This window comes from Clinocottus analis, unplaced genomic scaffold, assembly GCF_023055335.1.
Source record: "Clinocottus analis isolate CAN_PGR_092001 unplaced genomic scaffold, fCliAna1.0.p SCAF_9, whole genome shotgun sequence".
Lineage (NCBI taxonomy): Eukaryota > Metazoa > Chordata > Actinopteri > Perciformes > Cottidae > Clinocottus > Clinocottus analis.
In genome coordinates, this window is record NW_027176251.1 from 18,402,197 (window position 1) to 18,424,549 (window position 22,353).

Below are 22,353 nucleotides of genomic sequence, written 5' to 3' on the forward strand. Positions count from 1 at the left end.
AGACAGCAGTGGCACATAGTTTCAGACATACAAGATAAAACATTGACATAACATTTTTAGAACACAGTAGGTAAACAAAAACAAAAACTCCAGTCCACAGGTAAAAAAAAATACATTTTTATCGATGAGCAATATTTCATATTTATCAACTTGTCTGATATGTATCTCTTCCAGACTGCCAGCATTAAGAAGGGAGTGGAGAAGAGTAAAAATGAGGGTAAGTGTTCTGTCTGTTACAGACTTCTTCCTTTCCTCTGTTTGCAGACCAGATGTCCATAGGGCCACCGTGTGGACATGTGATGGACATTTGTATCTACTCTGCCTCAGACTGACTTTGTTTCTGTAAAAGTTTGACATGAGTAGCAGGGATCGTGTAGGGCGAGCTAAGGATTGTTGTTCTATACACAGCAGACAGGAATCAAAGTTCCTAGTGGTAAAAGGTCTGATTCTCGACTTTGGCTTTGTCATAATACTAGGGAAAATTTCAAAACTAGTGTTGGAAAAATTGCAGAAATCAGTCAGTGCCTCCACAATAATTTGCAGTGTTACGTTTGTTATGTTCCTGTTGTGGTTGGAAGAATGCGGTCAATACATTAACAGACAGTCAGCCTTGGTTTAATGCCATACTCCTGTTTGTTTGATAGACATGCTGTGCCAAGGTTGGACCTGTTGGTTTTAGACTCATATGAGCCACCCCAAACAGCATCAGTGCAGGTTGTGTGATCATTAGTGTTTGTAAAGGAGCAGGAAGTCTGCCATTGGCATGCTGCAGACCTTCACACAAACACACTGTCATAGATGCTTTGTGATATAAATACAGCGATCAAAAGCTGTTGTTAACTTGTTAAGTTCACCTCATCTGAGATCGAGATAAAAAACGTTTTCAACAACAACATATAATCCAAAAAGATCAAAACCTACAGTGTCTATAGTCTAAAAACTATCTGAAATTTCTGCTTTGTACATGTAAATCTTTAAAAGCAACCCACACATGATTTGTGAGGATTTGAGGAAGCAGGATGGTGTGTGAATCTGAGTCAAAATGAATGTTGACACAGTCGCTCTGGAGAGCTGAGTGATACTTGGTGCCGTAAATGTCTCATGTGGTCCTTTAAGTGACCACAACCAATCAATATATTATTATTATTATTATTATTATTATTATTATTATTATTATTATTATTATTATTATTATTATATATGATGTCTCATTATGACATGAGATGATTGGACACTACAGTCTGTAAAGGCAACTTGCCTGATTGTGGCTGAGCTAATGTGATGAGACCTCCAGGAGACAGTACAATGGACATTCTGTCAAAAAAAACCTCTCATGGATCCATCTGTGTATATTTGAACAAATAATCCATTTCAGTCAGTGGATCGTAAAGCTCACACGATCAACTGACTGCAGCATGAGTCCAGGGGCAGAACTTGCGCGGGTGTGGGCTTCCGAGGTCTCATTTCAGAGGTTAACCCTGGCGCCACAGTGCTCGAGGTCACTACTGCAGTGACAGACCAGAGGTCAGGAGTTATCGAGGGTCACTGGGAGCGAATGTGATGGACTGTGGGATGTATTATTCTGGTCTGCTTAAGGAATGAAAATGCAGAGGGCTAGCAGATCGCTCAGTTTGGCATAAGGCTCTATCTGACACTGGTATCAAAATTCATGTTCTTCATCTACATATATTATATGACGCTTGTGTGTCATGTTACATTTTGTATATGGAAAGTCAAAATGAATGATGATATAAACTGCAGGTAGATTGATGATATTACCGTTTTATTCCAATTCATATGATTATGTATAATGTCTCGATACCAACTCAGTGAAGATGGTATTTATTGTAATCAGACCCACTGAAGTAATCACTATTGTCTATTCTGTTACTCTCTGCCAGATACAGCTGGAATCGTCTATTACTCTTGGAATCTAACCTTTTTTTTTTTTTACTTCTGGACACATTACTGGAAGTTTGCTAGAGCATCATATAACATGACATGACCATTTCCGTCAAATGGTGGGTAGGCTGTTTTCGTCCATGTCAGTTTGACACAGGATCATTTACTTTCACCAGGAACATTGTTCACATTGTCAGAAGCCCAAACAAGTGTCATTGTTGCTGCTCAGACAATAGATCTATGAATTATTAATTATTAAATACGCTTATCTATTCATTTATTCACTATCGAGTAAAGATGATGAAGGTGATGGTGATGATGATGAAGAAGAAAAGATCATCAATCTTCTTGTCTTTTTTCAGTCATTCTTCTCCCAGATGTCATCACCAAGAGTATTTGTCAGCCCAGGGAGGTGTTGGTGGACATCTTTCAGGAGTATCCGGAGGACACAGAACACACCTACGTTCCTTCCTGCGTTGTACTCAATCGCTGTGGAGGCTGCTGCAGTGACGAAGCCAAGGAGTGTATTCCCACAGAAAACCGCAATGTTACGTTGCAGGTGAGCACAGCGTCAACTCCAATTTTCTTTGTGGATTTTAAGTTTTTCCTCCTGAATTTACCAGATGAACAAAATGTACACCTTAATCATCCATAGACAAATATGGGAAATCATGCAAGCAATCAAACACACTATAACTCTTCCAATACTGTTTGTGCACATTATTTATTCATTTAAGCTCACTTACGAAATAATTCCAGTTATTTCTACTTCTTGACATATAAGAAGTAGTTTGTCAAAATAATCTGATTACAAAGTCCCCTTTCGACTGCATCTCATGGTCATCATCAGCAGATGGACTTTGCCTTGTTGTTATGAAGATGGCTCAGTTGTCATCTCTTGATCTTTATATGGAGTTGTATGTTATCACAAGACTGAACTTCCATAGGTTGATCACATTGGCTGTGGTTACATGCATTCGAATTACTGACTTAATCGGACTGAAATAGAATTATCCCTTTCATGTAAACATCTTTGTTCAAATAATTGTGGTCCGACTACGATCCGATTAACATCCCTGGATAACTTGATCCGACTCGGTTGATAATTCGGACATTGCAGCATGTAAACGGTGAATTGGATTAGGAACTGGACTATATGTCTTTGCGCATGCTTGAGTTCCCACCGCCCTCACTCCCTCCCAGGTCGTGACCGAGAAGTCAAAAGAGACAATAAATAGTCACTGCCGGGAGCCGGCCGGCAGAAATGAACAAACGTAAAAGTCGGGTTACAAGCCGATACTACCTTCGGTGGGTGTCCCCGCTAGCTCCCTGCTGTAGCCAGCTAGCGCTGCTGCTAGTTCCCTGTTTGCTCTCTGCTAGCTCCCCGACAACCACCGAAGGTAGCGGGGTTCTCTCCATGATGAAGAGTGAAGAGGTCAAGCGGAGATAGCTGTATCACCACTAATTGTAATGAAAACAGCGCCACCTATCGTATCAGATATGACATGCTTTTGGCCAATGATTTGATTTATTCACTGCCATGTATATTACAATAATAGCAGTTGCCCCAAAAGATAGCATAGTCCGACTAAAGCAAAATTCAAATTGATACCATCATGGAAACGCAGTGTAGCAACAGAGCTAACTCCACTCACTGATGCAGAACATAAATGAGGCATGTCAAGCATGTGGTCTCCATGGACACATTGTGTTGACGTCCTCGTCGTTGCTGCAGAAGCAGAGGGACGGAGAGTGAAACAGACAGACAGGTCAGAGCTGAGGTGTTTAGAATGTGGCCTTCTGTTGTTTTAATCTTAACCTTGCCCTGCTATGTCCTCTGTTTCTTCTCAAGGTGATGCGGTTTAGACCACTGGTAACGCAGCACACTATTCACTTAAGTTTCACAGAGCATCTAAAGTGTGATTGCAGGTAAGGTACTGTAGCCCTCACACACAGTGACAGTGTTGCAGTCAAAGCAAAACACTAAACTATCTTCCTCGTTTTCATTTCAGACTAAAGCCAGATGTTCAAGTAAAGAAGCAATAGTAAGTAGATGTTGTGTTCTTTCGGCAGTCTGTCGGGCAGACACTGGATTCCAGTGTTTAGTGCTAGAAACACGTTGTGGTCCGTACCAAATGAAAAACAACTTGCTTGTGCACAGACTTACAAAGAACATATTTTAGTTTGTGGCCCGTTAAATTCAGTTTAACAGAAAGTGAGCATGTGAAATTCAGTTTAATATGCTGCCACAGCTGAAGAAGTCTTGTTTGCTGTAGATGGTGGAGGTAGAGCGTCGGGCCTTCAGTCCTATCTTTACACTTTGAGCAAGCTATTTTTATGGGAGCGGGTTTAGTACTTTATGGTGCGGCCTTAACAGCGTAGGTGACCACCCACTGCTGTCTGCGCTCTGACTCCAGTTGCACAAACCTGACCCTCGGCCCCCGGCTACTTCCCCAGTCTAATCATAGCAACAGGTGTCATGGAGTAAACTTTATTTTTAGTGGTGTAAATAGAGGATGAACTCGGAGAGAGCTGCTGAATCTTCGTTGATTGAAGGAGCTTGCTCATTGTCACAGTTAAAAATGAGCATGCTTTGTGTGTGTTGGACATGTGCATGCATGTGGTGCGTGTCTCCTCAGCAGTAGGTCAGCTTGTCAAATTTACGAGAGTGCAGGTTAAATCATGACTGCTTGGTGGAGGAGAGATGATGCGGGCCTGAACTCAGCTTGTTGATGTCTACCTGTGACTGTGCCCATAGGTCACTCTGTGGCAGAGTGGACTGGGACTGAGACACACTGTCATACAGTTGGGCAGACCCAATGTTGTTGGTTGACTACTTCCTGTTTGGCTTCATCCGTGATTAATTGAATCCTGCATCTGCTCAGGTGTCTTTTCTCTTTCTCCTGCCTCCTCCTCTGTTTGCTGTGATAGCAGCATTATCATTAAGGCCAATGGGGCAGTATGTGGCGTCGGCATGGTACGACCTGTGTCTGCAGCAACATTCCACTCCACAGTGGTCCTTCTGTGGCAGTGGACCTTTTTTGCTTTAAGGCTGTCTGCTGGCCTGATGACTGCTTGCTGCTTCTTTTTTCAGTCTGTTGCCATGTTTCCTTTTGATTCTGATGATATATGGCCACAACATCTACATCTGTTATCTGTGTAGCCTTGAGATCTTCACAGATAACCTTTGATTTTATACAGGAGCTCTTGAAAGGGATACAGAATTGATCCTACAGTTTGGGTGTGTTGTGCAAAGCAAGATCAGTTATATGAAGCAAGATCAGTTATATGAAGCAAGATCAGTTATATGAAGCAAGATCTGTTATATGAAACATAGTTACTTTTTCTCCAGAGCAACAAGTGGTATATATCTAGTTATGTCTTTAGTGTGACCATCCATCTCATAAGCTGAGCACTTTGACAGATACTGCAACAACTATAGTGTCTACCTCAAAGTCAAACTAGGATATGTTATGTTAAACTTTGACTTGCTATGAATTTTTCCTCTCCTTGTCATCACCTGCCGTGTAGGAACTAATGAAGTGTTGGCTTTGGCGCCATTAATGCCTGCCAACATAAAATTCCTTCATTTTTTACAGCACATGAATGACCCTTTCACCCTCATAATCCGATTTAACATATCATAGTAGTTGTTGAAATAGAACATGGGTCACTAACAGGCAGATTATGGTCCGGGTCCGAATCTGGATCCAGACGCCGTTGTTTCTGGACCCTGGACCGAAAACCAATTATTATTACCGCGTTACTAACTGTTGATGGATCGCTTCTATATCACCAGCGCAGCTTTTTCTGCCTTTATGGCTCTCAGTCAGCAGTCCAGGAAACACAACCAACCAATCACACGCCTTGTAAATCCTCTCACGTGATCGTACTCAACCAATCACACGTGTCTATTCCATTAAGCCCTTCCCCTAAACTTGAACGAGATAATTACACACACGGGCGAGATCCAATGGTTGGAAAAAGTAGGTGAGTCAGAGAAGTTATTTCACTTGGAGCTCCACAAAGGTAAATGTGGACAGCTTAACCAGAGCCTTTAAAGAATGTACGGACCTTTATATGTTTAATATTCCCACAACCAGTTCAAAAGCAACATGCCTCATGTTCAGCGACAAGATAAAGCTCAGATCTTTAGACCAAACGGACCGAATCGCATCCGAAATTAAAGCACCGAAAAGAGGCCAATATGATCAGAATCCTAACACATAAACTAACCAGCATTAACAGAGAGGAGAAATGAGCTGAAGCAAGTGGTTTAATAACCAGAAAAAGTCCCTGAACGCACATTTTTCTTCAATCGTTATATTCCAAGTATATAATATCTTGGCTCTTTTGATTGACATCGCTTGATGCCCGAATAAACTGAATTTGTGGTTATATGACAATTCAGTCAAATTACATTTGCTTTATTCATTTAATTTATACAGTCACATTTTTTAATGAGTGACTGTGTCTCCCTTTTCTGCAGAATTTGCTCTGTAGCTTAGATCTGTCTGTCTCTCTCTCGCTCTCTCTGTCTCCCCCTCCCTCCTTCTCTTTCTCTCTCTCTCCCCCCTTTTGCTTCTCTTGCAGCCACTGTGTGCCTTGCTCAGAGAGAAGGAAGCGCTTGTTTGTGCAGGACCCTCTCACCTGTCAATGTTCCTGCAAATTTACACATTTAGACTGCAAGTCCAGGCAACTTGAGTTAAACGAAAGAACTTGCAGGTTTGTTTACCATACATACACCATAAATAAGGTTTTTTCCTGCCTTCCCTTCACTGTGCTTCCAGCAAAGATTGTTTCCTGCTTAGAAATGCATGCTTCTCCTTGCTTTTTGGTGATGTCTTTACATTTTGGTGCTTTTCTTTGTTCACACTTATAGTCCCAGATTTTAATGTTTATGTTTTGAGATTACCACTGAATTTGCAGCCTATATGTTACTTCAAACATCTGCATAAATGGTGGGTTGTGGTTAGAAACTCCCAGACCCAAACACCCCATAATAGTCAGTCTGGATAAAGCATGTGGTTGAACATTTTTTATCTCAATTATGTGTTTGGCAAAGTAATAAACATGTTTAGTTCAATAAGTAACCTTGTTTTAGCTTGTTGGCAAAATAAAGCAGGATTGGCCCAGCCTATGGAGGAGCGTGTAGAGGTTGCTTCACCCATATTGTTTTTACGCATCGACAGTTTTAATTGTTTAGGTTTCAAATTATCTATTTAATGCCACCATAATACAATTAAGCTGAAAGCAGTTTCCTTTTTGGTTTTCAAAACATAAAAATATGATGGCAACATCTTGATGCAGAAATATTTATCATTACTCTTAACGATCCACAGACTTTTTCATTGGCATTCTTTCCTCAGTATTTAAATGCTTATATCTGAACACTTGAAGCCAGGGATATTTGTTGCATGTCACATCCCTATAATGCCCCATGTTTCATGTCTTGTCATTGACCTGTATCGTATGGAGGTGAAGGCAAAACTCTCAAAGATGGTTATCTGTATTATACAACTAATACGCAAGCATGAAAATAACTTCTTGGAGCAAAAAAAAAGTTTTCAGATGCAAGTAATAATATATCGATCTACCTGTGAGGGAGGAAAATATCACCCTCTTTTTTTTATAGACATGCTGGTTATTTTGAGATGATGGTATTCTGATGAAAGAAGTTAAAGTGGTTTGTGTGCAGCACGTAGCTACACTGTAAAATCGGATTAAATCAGACCTTACTTGATAAAACCTTGCAAACCGATTGCATTTAAAAAATCAAGAAAAGGAACTTATTACAGGCAAGTAAAGTTGTACTAACATGTTTATGTAGTATAGTTTACTTACACTTGAGTTTAAGTAATGAAACATAATGAGTGAGGAGTACTTCAAAACTTTATTCAAGATGTACTTTTTAGTATAGCCTACTTCAAATTACACTACAAACTGCATGCTGGGTACACATTACCTTACTGTTGCTGCGACCTCTAGCAAACCTTCAACACAGTTCTCCAGGTAAAAAGCTGTTGGCTTTACAAACAGTAAATATGTCTCTTAACAGGCACTGCATGTTTCAACACAATCGTGTTTAATGTCGCTTCTGCAGAAAAGCTCAGTCATGCAGTGTTCCCTTGTAACTTGAACTTTCCTGATGCTCGCCCTGCAACCAAAAATGCATTTGTCAACTTTCATTATGTGATAATTAAATTAAATTTTAGGTGACCTGACTAGCTCAGGGGGATGAGTTGTTGTCCTATAACCGCAAGGCAGCCTGTTTGATCCCTGGTATCCCCTAGTTTACATGTAGAAGTGTCTTTTAACATTAGCATCAGTAAGACACACTAAAGATTTTATACTAAGTTATTGTTTACTTGATAACTTACCTTATTCTTCTCCAAAAGAAAAAATGAGACTCAAAATCCAAGCCATCTTTCTTGCCTCAGCTTCTGAGTCAGCTCGATCCTCCATGTCTTGAGCGTGCATGGACTGAATGTTGGCTTCTGCACTTGCTCACACACCAGTCGTTATTTGTTACCTGAGTGTATCAAGTTAGCTTTACTCAAAACATTTAGTAAATTAGTGATTTTTAACCTGCAAGTAACTGTTCCTTGGAAAAAACTAGTAAAAAAGTGATATTTTTGATAGCCGTAAAGCTATCAAAAATATAGCCCCCCCCCCCACTTCCAAATAGAACCCCGCCTCTTGAACCCCGAGACAACGGAGAGCCATGAGAACTTGATTTGAAGGTTAAATCAAGAGTTTTTCTCAATATCAGAGTACATTTTGTATACAGCAGAGAAAGTACGAGGAAGTTGAAACTGACCCGGATCATCTCTCCCTCATACCCCGAGCTCCCTCACTGTCCACTGCCTGCTTCCTGTCTGCCCCTGTCTCTGAATAGTCTATTTATTTACATGGAGAAGTTCTGTGTGGGACATTGGCTCATCATATTCTGTAAGATGAGGCTGTACAAAACCAATTCGCTGCTCGTCACTTAACCAGATTCTAATCTTGTCTTCTACAGATGTGATAAATCAAGGAGATGAGACCGGCAACACTGTTATGAAGGAATTATTTCTTGGCACAGCACTTTGAAACCTGAGAATGCATTCCCTGCAAGGATACGAAATGACAACGCAAGACAGGACATTATTTACGCAGATCTTGCCACAGTCTGTTTTTGCCTAATTATATGTGTACATATTTTAAAAGTACATCGACAATGTGTATTGCTGCTACATATAAAAACACTATTTAAAGCGAAACGAATGCGCCATTGGCGTGTGAACGGGAAATGTTTCAGTGGCCTTCTGCTCATAGGTAGTTATTTTTTGTAACACTTCACTGGATGCTGGTCTGCTGTGGATATGCCTATTTTAAATATACATTGATAACAAAAACTAGTGAGCACAACTTCAACGAACAGTGCAGCAGAAGCCCAATTCACCTCCGAACTCTGACCGAAGAGACTATTGAAGACAGAGGGAGGACGAGGAGGCGGAGGTGAAGGAACTGTTGTACTTGATCTGAACGGCAGGTCCAAATACTGTTTCCCTCTGTGACATGATGTGAAGTTTTGTCCTTACTGTATGGACTGACTGGTGTAAGAATATGCCTAAAAAGTTTCCTGAAGTAACTGTGGATGCAGGTTATATACCGAGGTGATGTGTATTGTGAAGATGATGTTCTTTTCTCATGGAAGGGTTACGTGATTGTGGCAAAAACTAAACCAAAACTTGGCTATTGGAGATGTTTCAACAAGTTAAATGATTTCAGTCAATGTTAAAAATTGATTAGGGTTGGGCCTAATTGTTGGCAAGTGACCAAAGTTTATATTGGTCTTAAGGTTGAAGTTCCCATCAGAAATGACCGTTTCCTGGTCCTGCCTCCATCATGTAACCTTTCCCTCACGGGAAAACAGACTTATCTCTTTGTGTGCAGAGACTTCATTTTTTACATTTTGAGATATTGTGTTCCTTTAACAAAATATCTTGAGACGAGGCTGTCTTAAGTGATATTACTGTTGGTATGTGCAGAGACAAGAAGTGACTAGAAATGCTGATCATAAATCAGATGAGCAACTCACTGTAGAAATCCACAACCTTCCAGTTAGCTTATTTAAAATCTTTTGTGTGTGTTCCAAAGAAATAGTCAGGCATCCACAACAACGTAGTTGATCATAAATGATCTGTATATACTTACTAGATACCCCTCTGTCTAGTACCCTACATCTAATTTATATTAGATGTAGGGTACTTTTTATTTTTGAGTATTTTTGTATTTCTGATATTTATATGCAGTGTTAAGGTCATTTTTTAACTGTTTCAATCTGTCTGGAGATTGAATGGAGAATACGTAAGACTGTTAACTCCTTTTTTTGTATGAAAAAGGACTGAAAGACGATGCTTTGACATTCCTGATTTAACTGAAGCTGAGTTTCTCACCAGCTAGAGGGGGATCATAGGGAGCTGGTTGACCGATAGAAACCCCTAACCACCAACATGTGCGTGAATGATGCGCCAACACAGGTGTTTTTCATTTTGGACTGAGGCGAGGGACATGTGGTTTTGCACTTGTTGGCCCAAAGGCATGTCATATGGAGGACTGAAGGAGTTTAGTTGCTGCAGCTCAGCTCGGACCTAATTTAGTGAAGACTGTCCAATCGGACTGAGGCCTCTGGTCTGACGGTGGTGAAATAGCACAGTTTTCCCTCTGACTAACATTACTTCCTTATTCCCAAGTATTACACTGTTGTGTGGTTCAGTAGGACACTTTAAAACAAACATTTCCTTTGATGCTAAACTGTTACCATATGAGAAAAAGACTTTCCTCGTTGATGAGGCCTTATAGAGACAACATAGGATATAAAGCTCAGTAAAGCTGCAAGGAATATAATGAATAGTAATTAATAGATATTTGCCACCATGAATGATATATATTATTTCAAATAGGAGGTGTGCGTTCACATCAGCTGATTGTATGATAAGGTTTGTCTGGAGGCTGCTAGATCTAAACAGTTTAGACAATGTTTTCTCATGGTCCAAACTGTTTAGTTCTGACATTTATTACGTGGAGTCTGACAGGAGTTGAGGTACTCGGCTGAAATAATTAGTCATTTGTGCTCTAGAATTAAAAATGTGTGCCTTACAACAAGTATTTATTTCCTTAAGCTAATAACCTGTGCTTAAATTAGTGATTTTTGGTCCAGAACAACCCTGAAGGTTGGTAACGCTATTACTGTTACCATTACAATCTAAAACCTGAAACGCATGATTTCATGGACCTCAGAAATCAAACTTTTCATTGTCTACTGTTTATTTCAGCTGTGCTGAAATGTCCATTGTAAACTGTTTTTGTTGACGGATGAAAAATACATGGAATAATCACTATTTGAAGGAACATATGACTCATTTGTTTGCACAAATAATGATAGTAATAAAAGGTATGAATTCCAAATATACTACCTGTGAGACTTTGTGCAATATTGTCAGGAATGCTCAGAAGGCAGGTCCAGAATTAAAGATAGTGATTCAGACTTTTTCCACGGTATAGTGACACATTTTGTTTTATGAATTTCATGTGAACTGACCTCCTGTGCTGCCACCCTAAAACAAAACTTGAGGTCTGAGTACGTGTTCACCGAGACAGGCTGCTGGCTCTGTGCCCACGCCTCACCACTCCATCTGTATTTAAATGACACACTTTTTCTTAAGTTTGTACAGTCACATTTTTGAGTATATTTTCACATTAATATATTTATTGGTGCTGTAAAATGTTTTACAATATTAATACTCAATATTGTTAGTGTAAGTATTAAAATATATTTATTTTGAAAATACCTTGTTTTTTATTGAATGTCAATGAGTTCTTATCAGTGTGAACATGAAGGTGTCAGATTTAGCTGACTTACATGTAGAAGGTCAAATATTACATGTTTTAACTTCTGGTAGATCATTAACATACTTGATGGGACGTCCATGTAGACCTTGAGTGGGCAATTATTTTTCCCAGGGGGCCACATGAGGAACAGAAAATATTGTGGAGGGCTGGGCAATAGCCTGAACTCATTTATGTATGACAATAACTGTATTCCCTTGTAAAAAGTTAAAATTGCATTGTTTTGACAAGAGTAAATGTAATGATTATGAAGCAATGAAAAAGTGAGATGCCTTACAAAAAATGGAATTCATTCAATCACATTTTCAAAAAAAACAATGGTACACAAAATAAGAATAAATGTTTTTACCATTTGTGACTTGCTCTAGCTGTGGACTGTCTGCATTCACAAAGCCATGAACAGAAACAACCTCTCTTACATCCATCCCAGTTATGTTCACATCAGTTCCCAGTGCAAGTTTATCAGCTGCAAACCGCATTCCGTCAACTCAATCATGTCTGTGGAATCTGCACCGACACCCTAAATAAATCATCATAACAAACAGCAAACCCTACCCTACCCAAATTCTTACAACCAATCACAAAACATTCCTTGAACTCGCTCTGTTCAACAGGTGTTTTGTTGCTATAGTGAACAGGTAAACTTGATATCCTCTGTGTCACTGAAAACACTAGGACTACTACACACTCAACCTAACCACCCCAACTGGATATCATTACCTGGACAAACCATGCCCGGATGGCTACGGAGGCAGAATCACCATAAGCATAAAAGAAAAATAACACATAAAAAAACAGCCTGACCATCCATCCTCATTTGAACACTTGACATTCGGGGGCTCATTTAGGGGCTCTGGCGCTTTGGAGTTCTTTGAGATTCCCTATACTCGTTCAAGTCGTATGAACCCCACATAAGTTATAATACTTTTTTTTTTAAAAGGCTTTTATTCTGAATAAAATGTATATTTCCAAAAATGAAGTAGGAAAAAACTGTCTGGCCGCATTGGGATTTTTCAGGTACTAAAATACTGCAACAAATGATTTGTAAGGCTTTTTTAGACTCCTACAAACTCGTAGCATTACAAAGAGGTGTCCTTTATTGAAATCTGGCTTTGTAAAGTGTACGTATTAGCGATTTAGTGAAACGTTACGGCCGCCGCCCAGAAGTGACGTCGAGGTGGTAGGTTTAATTGTTCCTGTTCGGATAGAACTTCCCAAAAGGCTTTACTGTATTTCAGCAATTTATCAACGTTGTCGTTCCGGAGATCCTTCAGGTAACATCACTTGACTTATTTTTCTCTTTTCTTGTCTGATAATGGGAACCTCGGGGGCTTGGGGTGCAAAAAGTGTTGGGCTTGAACTTTGAAAAATTCAACAATGTATTCAAAATAAAAACAAGGATGAAACGTTTTTGGGGGTTACAGATTTTTTTTAATTCTGTTCAGGAATTACAACATTAATTTACAATTTTCAGAAGCAGATTTTATATTTTTACAGTTTTAAATTAAAATATTTTGGTTTCTAATATTTTTTGCATTTTCGGAACTTTTTTCCATTTTCAGATCATATTTTTCAGTTTGAGACTTTTGGCCTTGATTCGACGTGGACATGGTATCAACTGAGAGGGTGTTGGTTTTGTACAATTTGAAGGGTCATGTCACATAAATTGCAAAAAAAAAGAAAGGCATTATGTATCTCCCCTCTAGCTTTGTCCCTATCTCTCCATGCCAATAGTTTTAACTTGATGTTTTTCGATTTTTAGATATATCACTGATATTTGTTCCTCAAAACAAAAGATATGTGTTTTTGTTAACAGCACTAACAAAATCAGATTTAATACATCATAGTAACATTCCTGAGACCAGAAATGTGTATCCCTTACTTTAACTCATACAAAACTATTCATGCTGAGGTATAGGCTAATATCCAGGGTAACCATAACATTGTTTCTTGAAAGATATGTTACTGTTGAATATTTTATCAGTGTTGTTTTTCAGTGCTGTGTGAAAAACTAATTATTTGTGTTATATGTAATATGGCTGAACTGACCATTGAAACTAACCTGCATAGTGTTGCCTTTGATTCCACTTCTGACAAGTTTAAAACATCCAGCCCAATCACTGTTTACAGTCACTCAACAGGAACAAGACATTTTCTTTAAGCTAAAGCAGATGAATCAGAGTTCATGAATGGACTGAATAATGGAATGAGGAACACGGAATGGGAAAAGAGGAATGACTGGAAACTGACTGTGACGTTAAGAGTTGCATGACTGGGCTTGATTCACACAGTCTGATAATGTGTGCATGTTTATGTGTGTGTCTGTTTTAAATGTGTCGGTTAGGGAAAAGATTGGGGATAGGCATTAAGTTAAGGGACTATGAAATGCATTAAGATAATACGTGTCTTCACAAAGATTACAAGTTTGTGTACTCTAATGAGAAGTAAATATCTTGACAATGATGATGAATGGTGGGCCAAAAATACTCAAATTCTAATCTTTTATTATTTACTTTTTTATTTTTTCACTTGGCTTTTAAAAATAGATTTGAGATAGCTTTCGGCCCAAATCACATGAAGTGGCTATGGTCAAACACATTCATACGTAAGCAGTGGTGGGCTGTCAGGACCTGCTAAGCCTTCACTGCTGGCCTAAACCGAATCACAAAGTTATAACTATTTTATAATTTAATTGTTTTTTACAAATACACTATTATAATTATTTTCCCTATTAGCTTATTTTCTCATTGCACAGATCCTGCCTTGCCATGTTGCTCTGCATTCAACCTTCAACCTGTTGCGCAGTGCAGCTAGTTTGAAGGAGAGCTTTATCCAATCACATGTTTTCCTCCTGTGTCTCTATGTCAGCAAAGCAGTTCAAGCAGGCCTTTGCAGATTAAAGTACCCCGGGAGTGGACGTTTTCGTTGATTGTCATGGACTTCAACAAATCAGATCTTTAGTTTGAAAAGCTGGGCGTATTCATTGATGTGCAGCGCCTGCGAAATGACTTCGACGTGTGATTGGTCAGTGGCCCAGCGTGACCATTAACATGCATTGTGATTGGGTCAGTGTGTCAACAGGGCTGCAATGATTCCGGCTCCCACTGAGAAATGGTGAGAATTGAGAGAAATTGCAAGAGAAATTGTGAAAACTAAAAACTGTGAAAAATAAATTCAGTGAAATTACTTCATGTTTGTCTCTGTCTCTTAGTCGCATCAGTTTGACAGTGTGGTCAAACTCTCACATACCTTCCAGCCTGGGTGAAAACTCTCCCGACATGAGGTGTGTGCATGTGTTAATTCATGTGAGCATTTGCACTGTTAGAGGGAGAAGGGGAAAAAGAGATTACAGGCAGCATTTCCCACTCCCTTCCACTAGTATGGTGTAACCCGCCTCTGATTTTCTGAGCAATCATTTAAAGTGGATAGTCAAAGATTGGGAAACTGTCCTGCTGCCACACTGCTGCAGTCTTTTTTTTTTTTTAACTTTTGAATAAGCTGCTCACATTCCATTACAAAGGGTCTTTCAAATGAGGTTACTTGTTCATACAAAATTAACTATACGAATTTTATTGGATTGGACTGTTGAAGGGATGAATGACTATCCAACGTGAAACACAAACTCCAACTTTCTTGAGTTTATGTCTTAAAAATGGATATAGATACAGACCGAACAATTTGACCAAACAATAGACACTATATTTAGCAACTGTTCTTGCACCCTGGCAACAAGCTACACATCTAACAACTATTTTCAGATGAACAATGTTGTTCTGTTTAACAAGTCGATTAGCAACAAAGGTCAAATGGTAAATGGACTGTACTTGTATTGCACTGTTCTAGTCTTTTAACCACTCAAAGAATTTAACACTATTTGTCATCATTCACCCATTCATACTCTGATGGCACGGGTTACCAAGCAAGGTAGCCCATCAGGACTATCTAACATGCATACCCATTAACACCACAGGAACAGCCTGCAGGGGGAAATCAGGGTTAAGTGTCTTACCCAAAAACATGGACAAAGACAGATAGCATATCCAAGGCTTGAACCACCAATCCTTTGATCGAAGGACGACCCTGCTCTACCATTGAGCCACAGTCACCTCAGTCCAACTGTTTGTAAACTGGATGAATTTGATTCTGTCTCCTATCTGGCTGCTCGTGATTCGCCACAGGGACTCACTAAGACCTCAGCAATCAAAATACACACAGAAAGAGAGTTTGGTTTAAAGTTGAAAAGTCGAAACAAATATTTTACAAATAAAACGATTTGCGACCGGTATACTGCTTAACAGCTAGGGTTAGGGTTAGGCTAACAACCCCCCAAATAAGCAAACAGACACATTATTACATAAATTCAAAAAGGTATCACGCCACCTCTAACCTCCTTAGAATGCCAGTTCCATTAAGTTGGAAAATTTCAACTTGCGAGACAACCTGAACAGAGCCCAACACTCTGTTTGCCGCGCGGCGCTGTTTGTGTCACCTCAAACGTGTCTGTCGCGGCACTCGCCAGAAAAGTTGCATCTACACAGCTCCAACGCAGCTGTGCATTGACTTTGCGTGTAATCTGGTCGAGCGACCAAATTTTGTCGCGTTCATTGTTAATGTAGCATTAGTCCTGGTGGATTACGCAACACGATATCCGAAGGCAGTGCCGTTGCGCTGTTTCAGGTCATCTTCCGAGTCGGAATCTCAAAAGAGATTCTGACTGACATGGGCACCTTGTTCATGTCACTTACACTGAGAGAACCTTACATGTTGCTGAGCATTAAAACTATTCGGACCAGTGTTTACCATCATTAAATATATGATGATGAACGTAATTGGGATAAATGGCTTGATTCTCTGTTGTTTGGAGTGTTGGGTGTTGTTTTTTTTTTCCCCTTTGAGCTGCTGTCCAGCAGGACCCATGGGAGATGCTCAACCTGATTAAGGAAAACTGAGAGAAGGATAAGAGCACCAGTAAGACGTCCTGGACCTGCGAGCAAAACTCCACAAACTGGGTCTCACTCAGTCACGTGAGAATTTGCTACAGACCCAGGAGCGCCAAAAACGTCCGTATGACAGTGGAGTCAGACAGACAATTCACACAGGGATAAAAGATACTTGTATTGCTTCCTACTTCCAGCTCTAAACTCCTCGCCAAGTGGCAAGGGCCCTTTGTAGTCACACAGTGAGTGGGGGATGTTGACCATGAGTCGGTGCATTCTGACAAGGGCAGAGCTACACAGATCTACCACCTCTACCTCCTGAAAGCATGGAGAGAGGCGGAGTCTGTTTCTCTGGTGTCCGCAATGTCTGAGAGAGAGGAGCTGGGTCCCAAAATCTACCAATCCGGCCTCGCTCCTTTGTGAAGGCCATCTCTCCGGGACCCAGAGAACAGACATTGCCCAGTTGCAAGAACAGTTTTCTGATGTGTTCTCGCTCCTGCCAGGATGCACAAACCTCATCATGCACCAGATTGAGACTCCTCTGGGCATGACAATGCGGTATTAACCCTACAGGTTACGTGAACACAAAAGAAAAGTGGTTTAGAGGAAATTAGTTGCAATGCTGGAGATGGGGGTAATAGAAGAGTCCAACAGTGCCCCATTATTCTTGTTGTCAAGAAGGATGGGTCTATACGATTTTGTGTGAACTATCGCAGGGTGAATGGTGTACCCCATGCTCCTGAACCAACTGGGCACTCCACTCGGTTAATACCAATTCACCAAGCGGTGCCAGTTGCGGCTGTTTTTTTGCGGTGAGGGAGGGGGGGGGGGGGGGAGATGTTGGCCATTCAACAAGGTGCGTGGAGCGCGTCACACGGCACACCTGACTTTTATTGCGCAAAGGGGTTTCAAAACCCTCTGACTCGCGCGTTCGTTAGACTCCTTGGTCCGTGTTTCAAGACAGGCTGGGTGGGTTACCAACATCGCCGCAGACCCCTGACGCCCTTTGCGTGGGCCGATCCTCGCAACGCGGCGCTAAGGACAGCGTGCGCCGGTCCACAGTGTCGCGTCCCTCCCGGCGGGTAGAGAAATACAGCAAACACATCATCCACGGCACCGGGCAGTGGCGAGGTCCGGTCATGGGCAATCTAAAGCACGCAACCAGAGCCGGCGTACCACCTTCAGCTTGAACCTTTCCAAGCTGACCTAGAGCCGTCACGGGGCACTACAGTGGAGGAAATGCGCCCAGCAAAAGCCAGCACAGCAAGGGGAGAGCACAACCTGTCAGGTCAACAAAAATACATCTTGTCCAAATCTATCAACAAAACCACCACACTAACCCTGCACAGACATGACATTGCAGCACAGCTGCACCAGCAGCAACCTCTCCCCGCACCAAGGAGAGGCCGCGGGTAGAAGCACCAGCACCCTCAGGTGCAGCAGTAACAGCACTGTGGCTTGTTTATGATTGAATAGAACTGCAAATGTAAAAAAACAGTAACATAATCAGCATTTCACTCACCAGACCCACATAAACCTCTGTGGGAAAGTGGTCATCAGTAAGTCCTGAGATTCTAGCTTCTAGGTTCCGACAGGCTCCATTTATGCTGAGTTCAGGCGGCTGATCTGAAATCAGTCATTTCACCTGGCATTTCAAGTGTTCCATTTGATACAGTGCTTATCAGCAACACAGTGCACTACATATGTTAGTGCACTGTGTTATAGTGCACTGTATTGCAGTGTACTTCGTAAAGTGTTCGGTAGTAGACACTGCCACAGTCTGACAAGGTGTGCATGTTACAATAGAAACAGATACCAACAATCTCAGGTGTGCTTTTGTCATTGGTGCTGGGGGTAACCCGGGGAAGTAGCAGGAGCTTGTTACAGCATCTTAGCTAGAAGGCTAAACGGCCAAAGTAAAACATATACTGTGCAATATGGCAATACTAAATTAAAGTATACCAATACACACACATTAGCAATGTTGTTCACGATGTTTATGGATCTCAGTGCTGTGTGGGAATCACATGCTCTGTTAGGTCACCAGCCAGCTGACCATGGAAAACATCTCTGACGTCTGCAAATAAACTCAGGAGGGGACGTAAAGGGGTTGTTGCTGCACTGACACAACAACACTGTCCAATAGTCATTTGAATCATAGTAATTTGAATTACTTCTATTTTGGATTCATTTTGAATCAATTAACCAACTCAGGTTTTATGTGATTAGGGTCTAGTTGGAATCTTCACCTTAGAAATGACTCATGACTTCATAGATAATGTAGTATTCAGTGTTAATAAAGAAAAAAACATGTTCTAGGCTTTTACTTGACAAAGATTACATTTACTTAACAAACAAAGGTAACATTTACATTTACAACTGAATAAGAAAAGCGAGCACACTCCATTTAATAGCTCAGCCCAATTCTTATATTTAACTCTTCTCACTGAACAGGATCCTCTAGAAAACAAAACCTTGGACTTTCAAATTCTGCTTAAAGAAAGTCCACTGATTCTGTGAAATTGAAACAAGGATGCTATAAAATTTGTATGTATGAAAATGTATAATTTAGTTTAGCTACCATGTCATCTTGTTACTGAAAGTTTTTTGGAACAGTGTTGCCCTCTGTTGGACTGAACGTGGAAATGGAGTTTGAAGTGACTGTTGAAGTAATGTATTGGTGTGTCCTATACCACGGCTAGATGTAAACAGAAAGAAGTTCAATGAATTTGTCAATGAGGGATGGATAAATGGATGTGCTGTAGTCAAATAGACTTTTTGCTTTGGAAGGTTCCTAACTGAGTGAAATGACCCGGAAGTATCTATGTGACTGCCATGATCGAGCTGTTCAAATTCTTAATCTTGCCACACTGGTGTACTCAGATTATGAGAAAGAAGCGGTTGTCTTCTCCTCAGCAACAGAGAATATCTTTGTCCAACTCCTCGGTGTAAGGAGATGGATCATTTTCAGTGGTAGCTTGCCATCTCCCTCGTCAGGTTGAGTTCATTTCCAATATCAAGAATCAAAAAGGTATCCAGGGAACCTAAAAAAAAAAACTAACCTGTATAAAGCAAGGCTATTACTATCATGACATTTCCATCTATGTTATGATCATAAGGAATGTCACATCCAAATTCTCAAAATGAACACAGAAATTCTCACAACCAATTTGGAATTATGTTTAGCTATTTAACCATTATATGTTAACCTTTTTTTAACCATGAACTGAGTAACAAAACACTTTATAATAAGTGCAGCCTGTTTATCATTAGTAAAGCATGAATAAACAATGAATTAATAATTTATAAAGCATTATTCTTAAACTTTATTCGTTAACCCTGGATTAACTGTGAAGTTCGGACCATGCTACGTGACCGCTCCTCTGCATTTGCCTCAGACAATTCTAAGAACTACAAGAAGGCCAGAGTTGTTTGATCAGAGGAGCCAAGAGACAATACAGACTGAAACTGGAGGGATTCTACTCCACCGCGGATTCCCGACGCATGTGGCAGTGCCTGCAACACCAGCCAAACCTCACTTCCATTTGAGCTGAATGAGTTCTATGCCAGGTTCGAGGCCCTCAACACCAACCCACAGGGAGGACTCTTGACGACGAAGCGCACACAGGACTCACCACTCACTGTGACAGAGGTTCGTAAGGTTTTGAGGAGAATAAACCCACGGAAGGCAGCTGGCCCAGACCACATCTCCGGGCATGCCCTCGGGCTTTGAGGTGGATGTTCTTGGCTGAGAGCCACACTCTCTGGCCCGGCTGGTACCCAGGGGGTGGGGGGGGTCGTCTTCTCCGATCCGCGGCCTTTTTGACCCCGTCTCCTTGGCGGAGGAGGAGCTGCCGGGCGGCCGCCCGGATGCATCGGCGGACCATGGCGTGGGCGGAGGGCACCGACACTTCCGGTTCCTGGTCCGCGAAGACCCGAGGCGCGTAACTATACACACATTTGAAGGGTGAGAAACCTGTGGCTGAGGTCGGCAGGGAATTGCGGGCATACTCGACCCGGACCAGGTGCTGGCTCCAGGTCGAAGGGTTCTGGGACACCAGGCAGCGGAGACTGGTTTCCAGCTGTTTGTTGAGGCGTTCGGCCTGGCCGTTGGCTTCCGGGTGATAGCCTGATGTGAGACTGGCCGTGGCTCCGATGAGCCGACAAAACTCCTTCCAGAAGCATGACACGAACTGGGGCCCGTGGTCGGAAACGATGTCCCTCGGAAAACCGTGTACTCTGAAGACATGGTTAATCATAATCTCAGCTTTCTCTTTGGCTGAAGGCAGTTTGGGCAAGGCTATGAACCTAGTCATTTTGGAAAACCTATCCACCACCGTGAGAACCGTGGTGTTACCTTTGGAGGCCGGGAGCCCCGTGACAAAGTCCATGGAGATCTTGGCCCATGGTCTGGAGGGGACGGGGAGCGGTTGTAGAAGTCCCATAAGCGGCCCGGAAGACGTCTTATTCCCCTTAAGCCCCTCGTTAGAGGCGTCCACCTCGACCACAAACTGCCGCTGGGGATCAAGCATCGTGAGGATGGGAGCCGTGGTGAAGCGGGTCTTGAGGTGCTGAAAGGCTGCCTCCGCCTCTGGAGACCAGAGGAAGCGCTCCTTTGTGGAGGTGAGTGCATGGAGCGGAGCTGCTACTGCACTGAAGCTTCTGATAAACCGCCTATAAAAGTTAGCAAAACCGAGGAACTGCTGGACTTTTTTGCAGCTATCAGGTGTGGGCCAGTCGGCCACAGCGCTCACTTTAGCCGGATCCATGTGCACTATTCCAGGGGCTACAATGAAGTCCAGGAAGGAGATGGTGTCGGCATGAAACTCACTCTTTTCTGCCTTCACATAGATTATGTTTTTTATCAACCGTTGGAGGACCTGGGATACATGGTTTCGGTGAGTATCTACATCTGGTGAGTAGATGAGGATGTCATGCAGGTAAACGTACACAAACCGGTCTAAAAAGTCCTGGAGCACATCATTGATCATAGCCTGCAATACAGCCGGAGCATTGGTGAGCCCAAAGGGCATGACTAAGTATTCGTAGTGGCCGCTAGGAGTACTAAACCCTGTTTTCCATTCATCACCCTCTCTGATCCTAATTAAATGATAAGCATTGCATAAATCTAACTTGGTAAATACCTTAGCCTGTTGCAGTTGGTCAAAAACTGTCATGAGAGGCAGTGGGTAACGATTTTTAATGGTGATGGCATTTAGGGGGCTGTAATCGATGCAGGCCCTAAGAGAGCCGTCCTTCCACACGAAAGAATCCGGCCTCGGCTGCTGACAAGAAGGACGAATAAGCCCCGCCCTCAGCGATGACCCTATGTACTCTTTCATGGTTGCCCTCTCCAGCCCAGAGATAGAGTACAACCGGCCATTAGGAATGGGGGAGTCCGAAACCAGGTCTATGGCGCAGTCATAAGGCCGGTGTGGAGGAAGTGACATGGCCTTGGTTTTGCTAAGAACCACTCTGAGGTGGTGGTAACAGGGGGGCACGGAGCTCAGGTCGGAAGTCTCAGAGTCTGTGGCGGAGGTAACAGAAAGGTGGTTAATGGAAGTTATGTTAATCCCCTGGACCGAAACAGGTTTGCAGTGGTCCACACAATTCCCCCCCC

The 22,353-nt window shown here is 41.8% G+C and overlaps 1 protein-coding gene across 1 annotated transcript in view; it reads left to right on the plus strand.

Moving 5' to 3' along the window:
• The window catches only part of vegfaa (vascular endothelial growth factor Aa), a 14,056-nt gene extending 1,945 nt beyond the window's left edge, over positions 1–12,111 (plus strand). Inside the window, exons 2-7 of the mRNA XM_068570433.1 lie at positions 175–217; positions 2,265–2,461; positions 3,755–3,831; positions 3,915–3,947; positions 6,496–6,627; positions 8,924–12,111. Coding sequence (XP_068426534.1) covers positions 175–217; positions 2,265–2,461; positions 3,755–3,831; positions 3,915–3,947; positions 6,496–6,627; positions 8,924–8,945 — 504 coding nt within the window. The 3' untranslated portion in view covers positions 8,946–12,111. The remainder of the gene's footprint in view (positions 1–174; positions 218–2,264; positions 2,462–3,754; positions 3,832–3,914; positions 3,948–6,495; positions 6,628–8,923) is intronic.
• Positions 12,112–22,353: the final 10,242 nt, after the last annotated feature.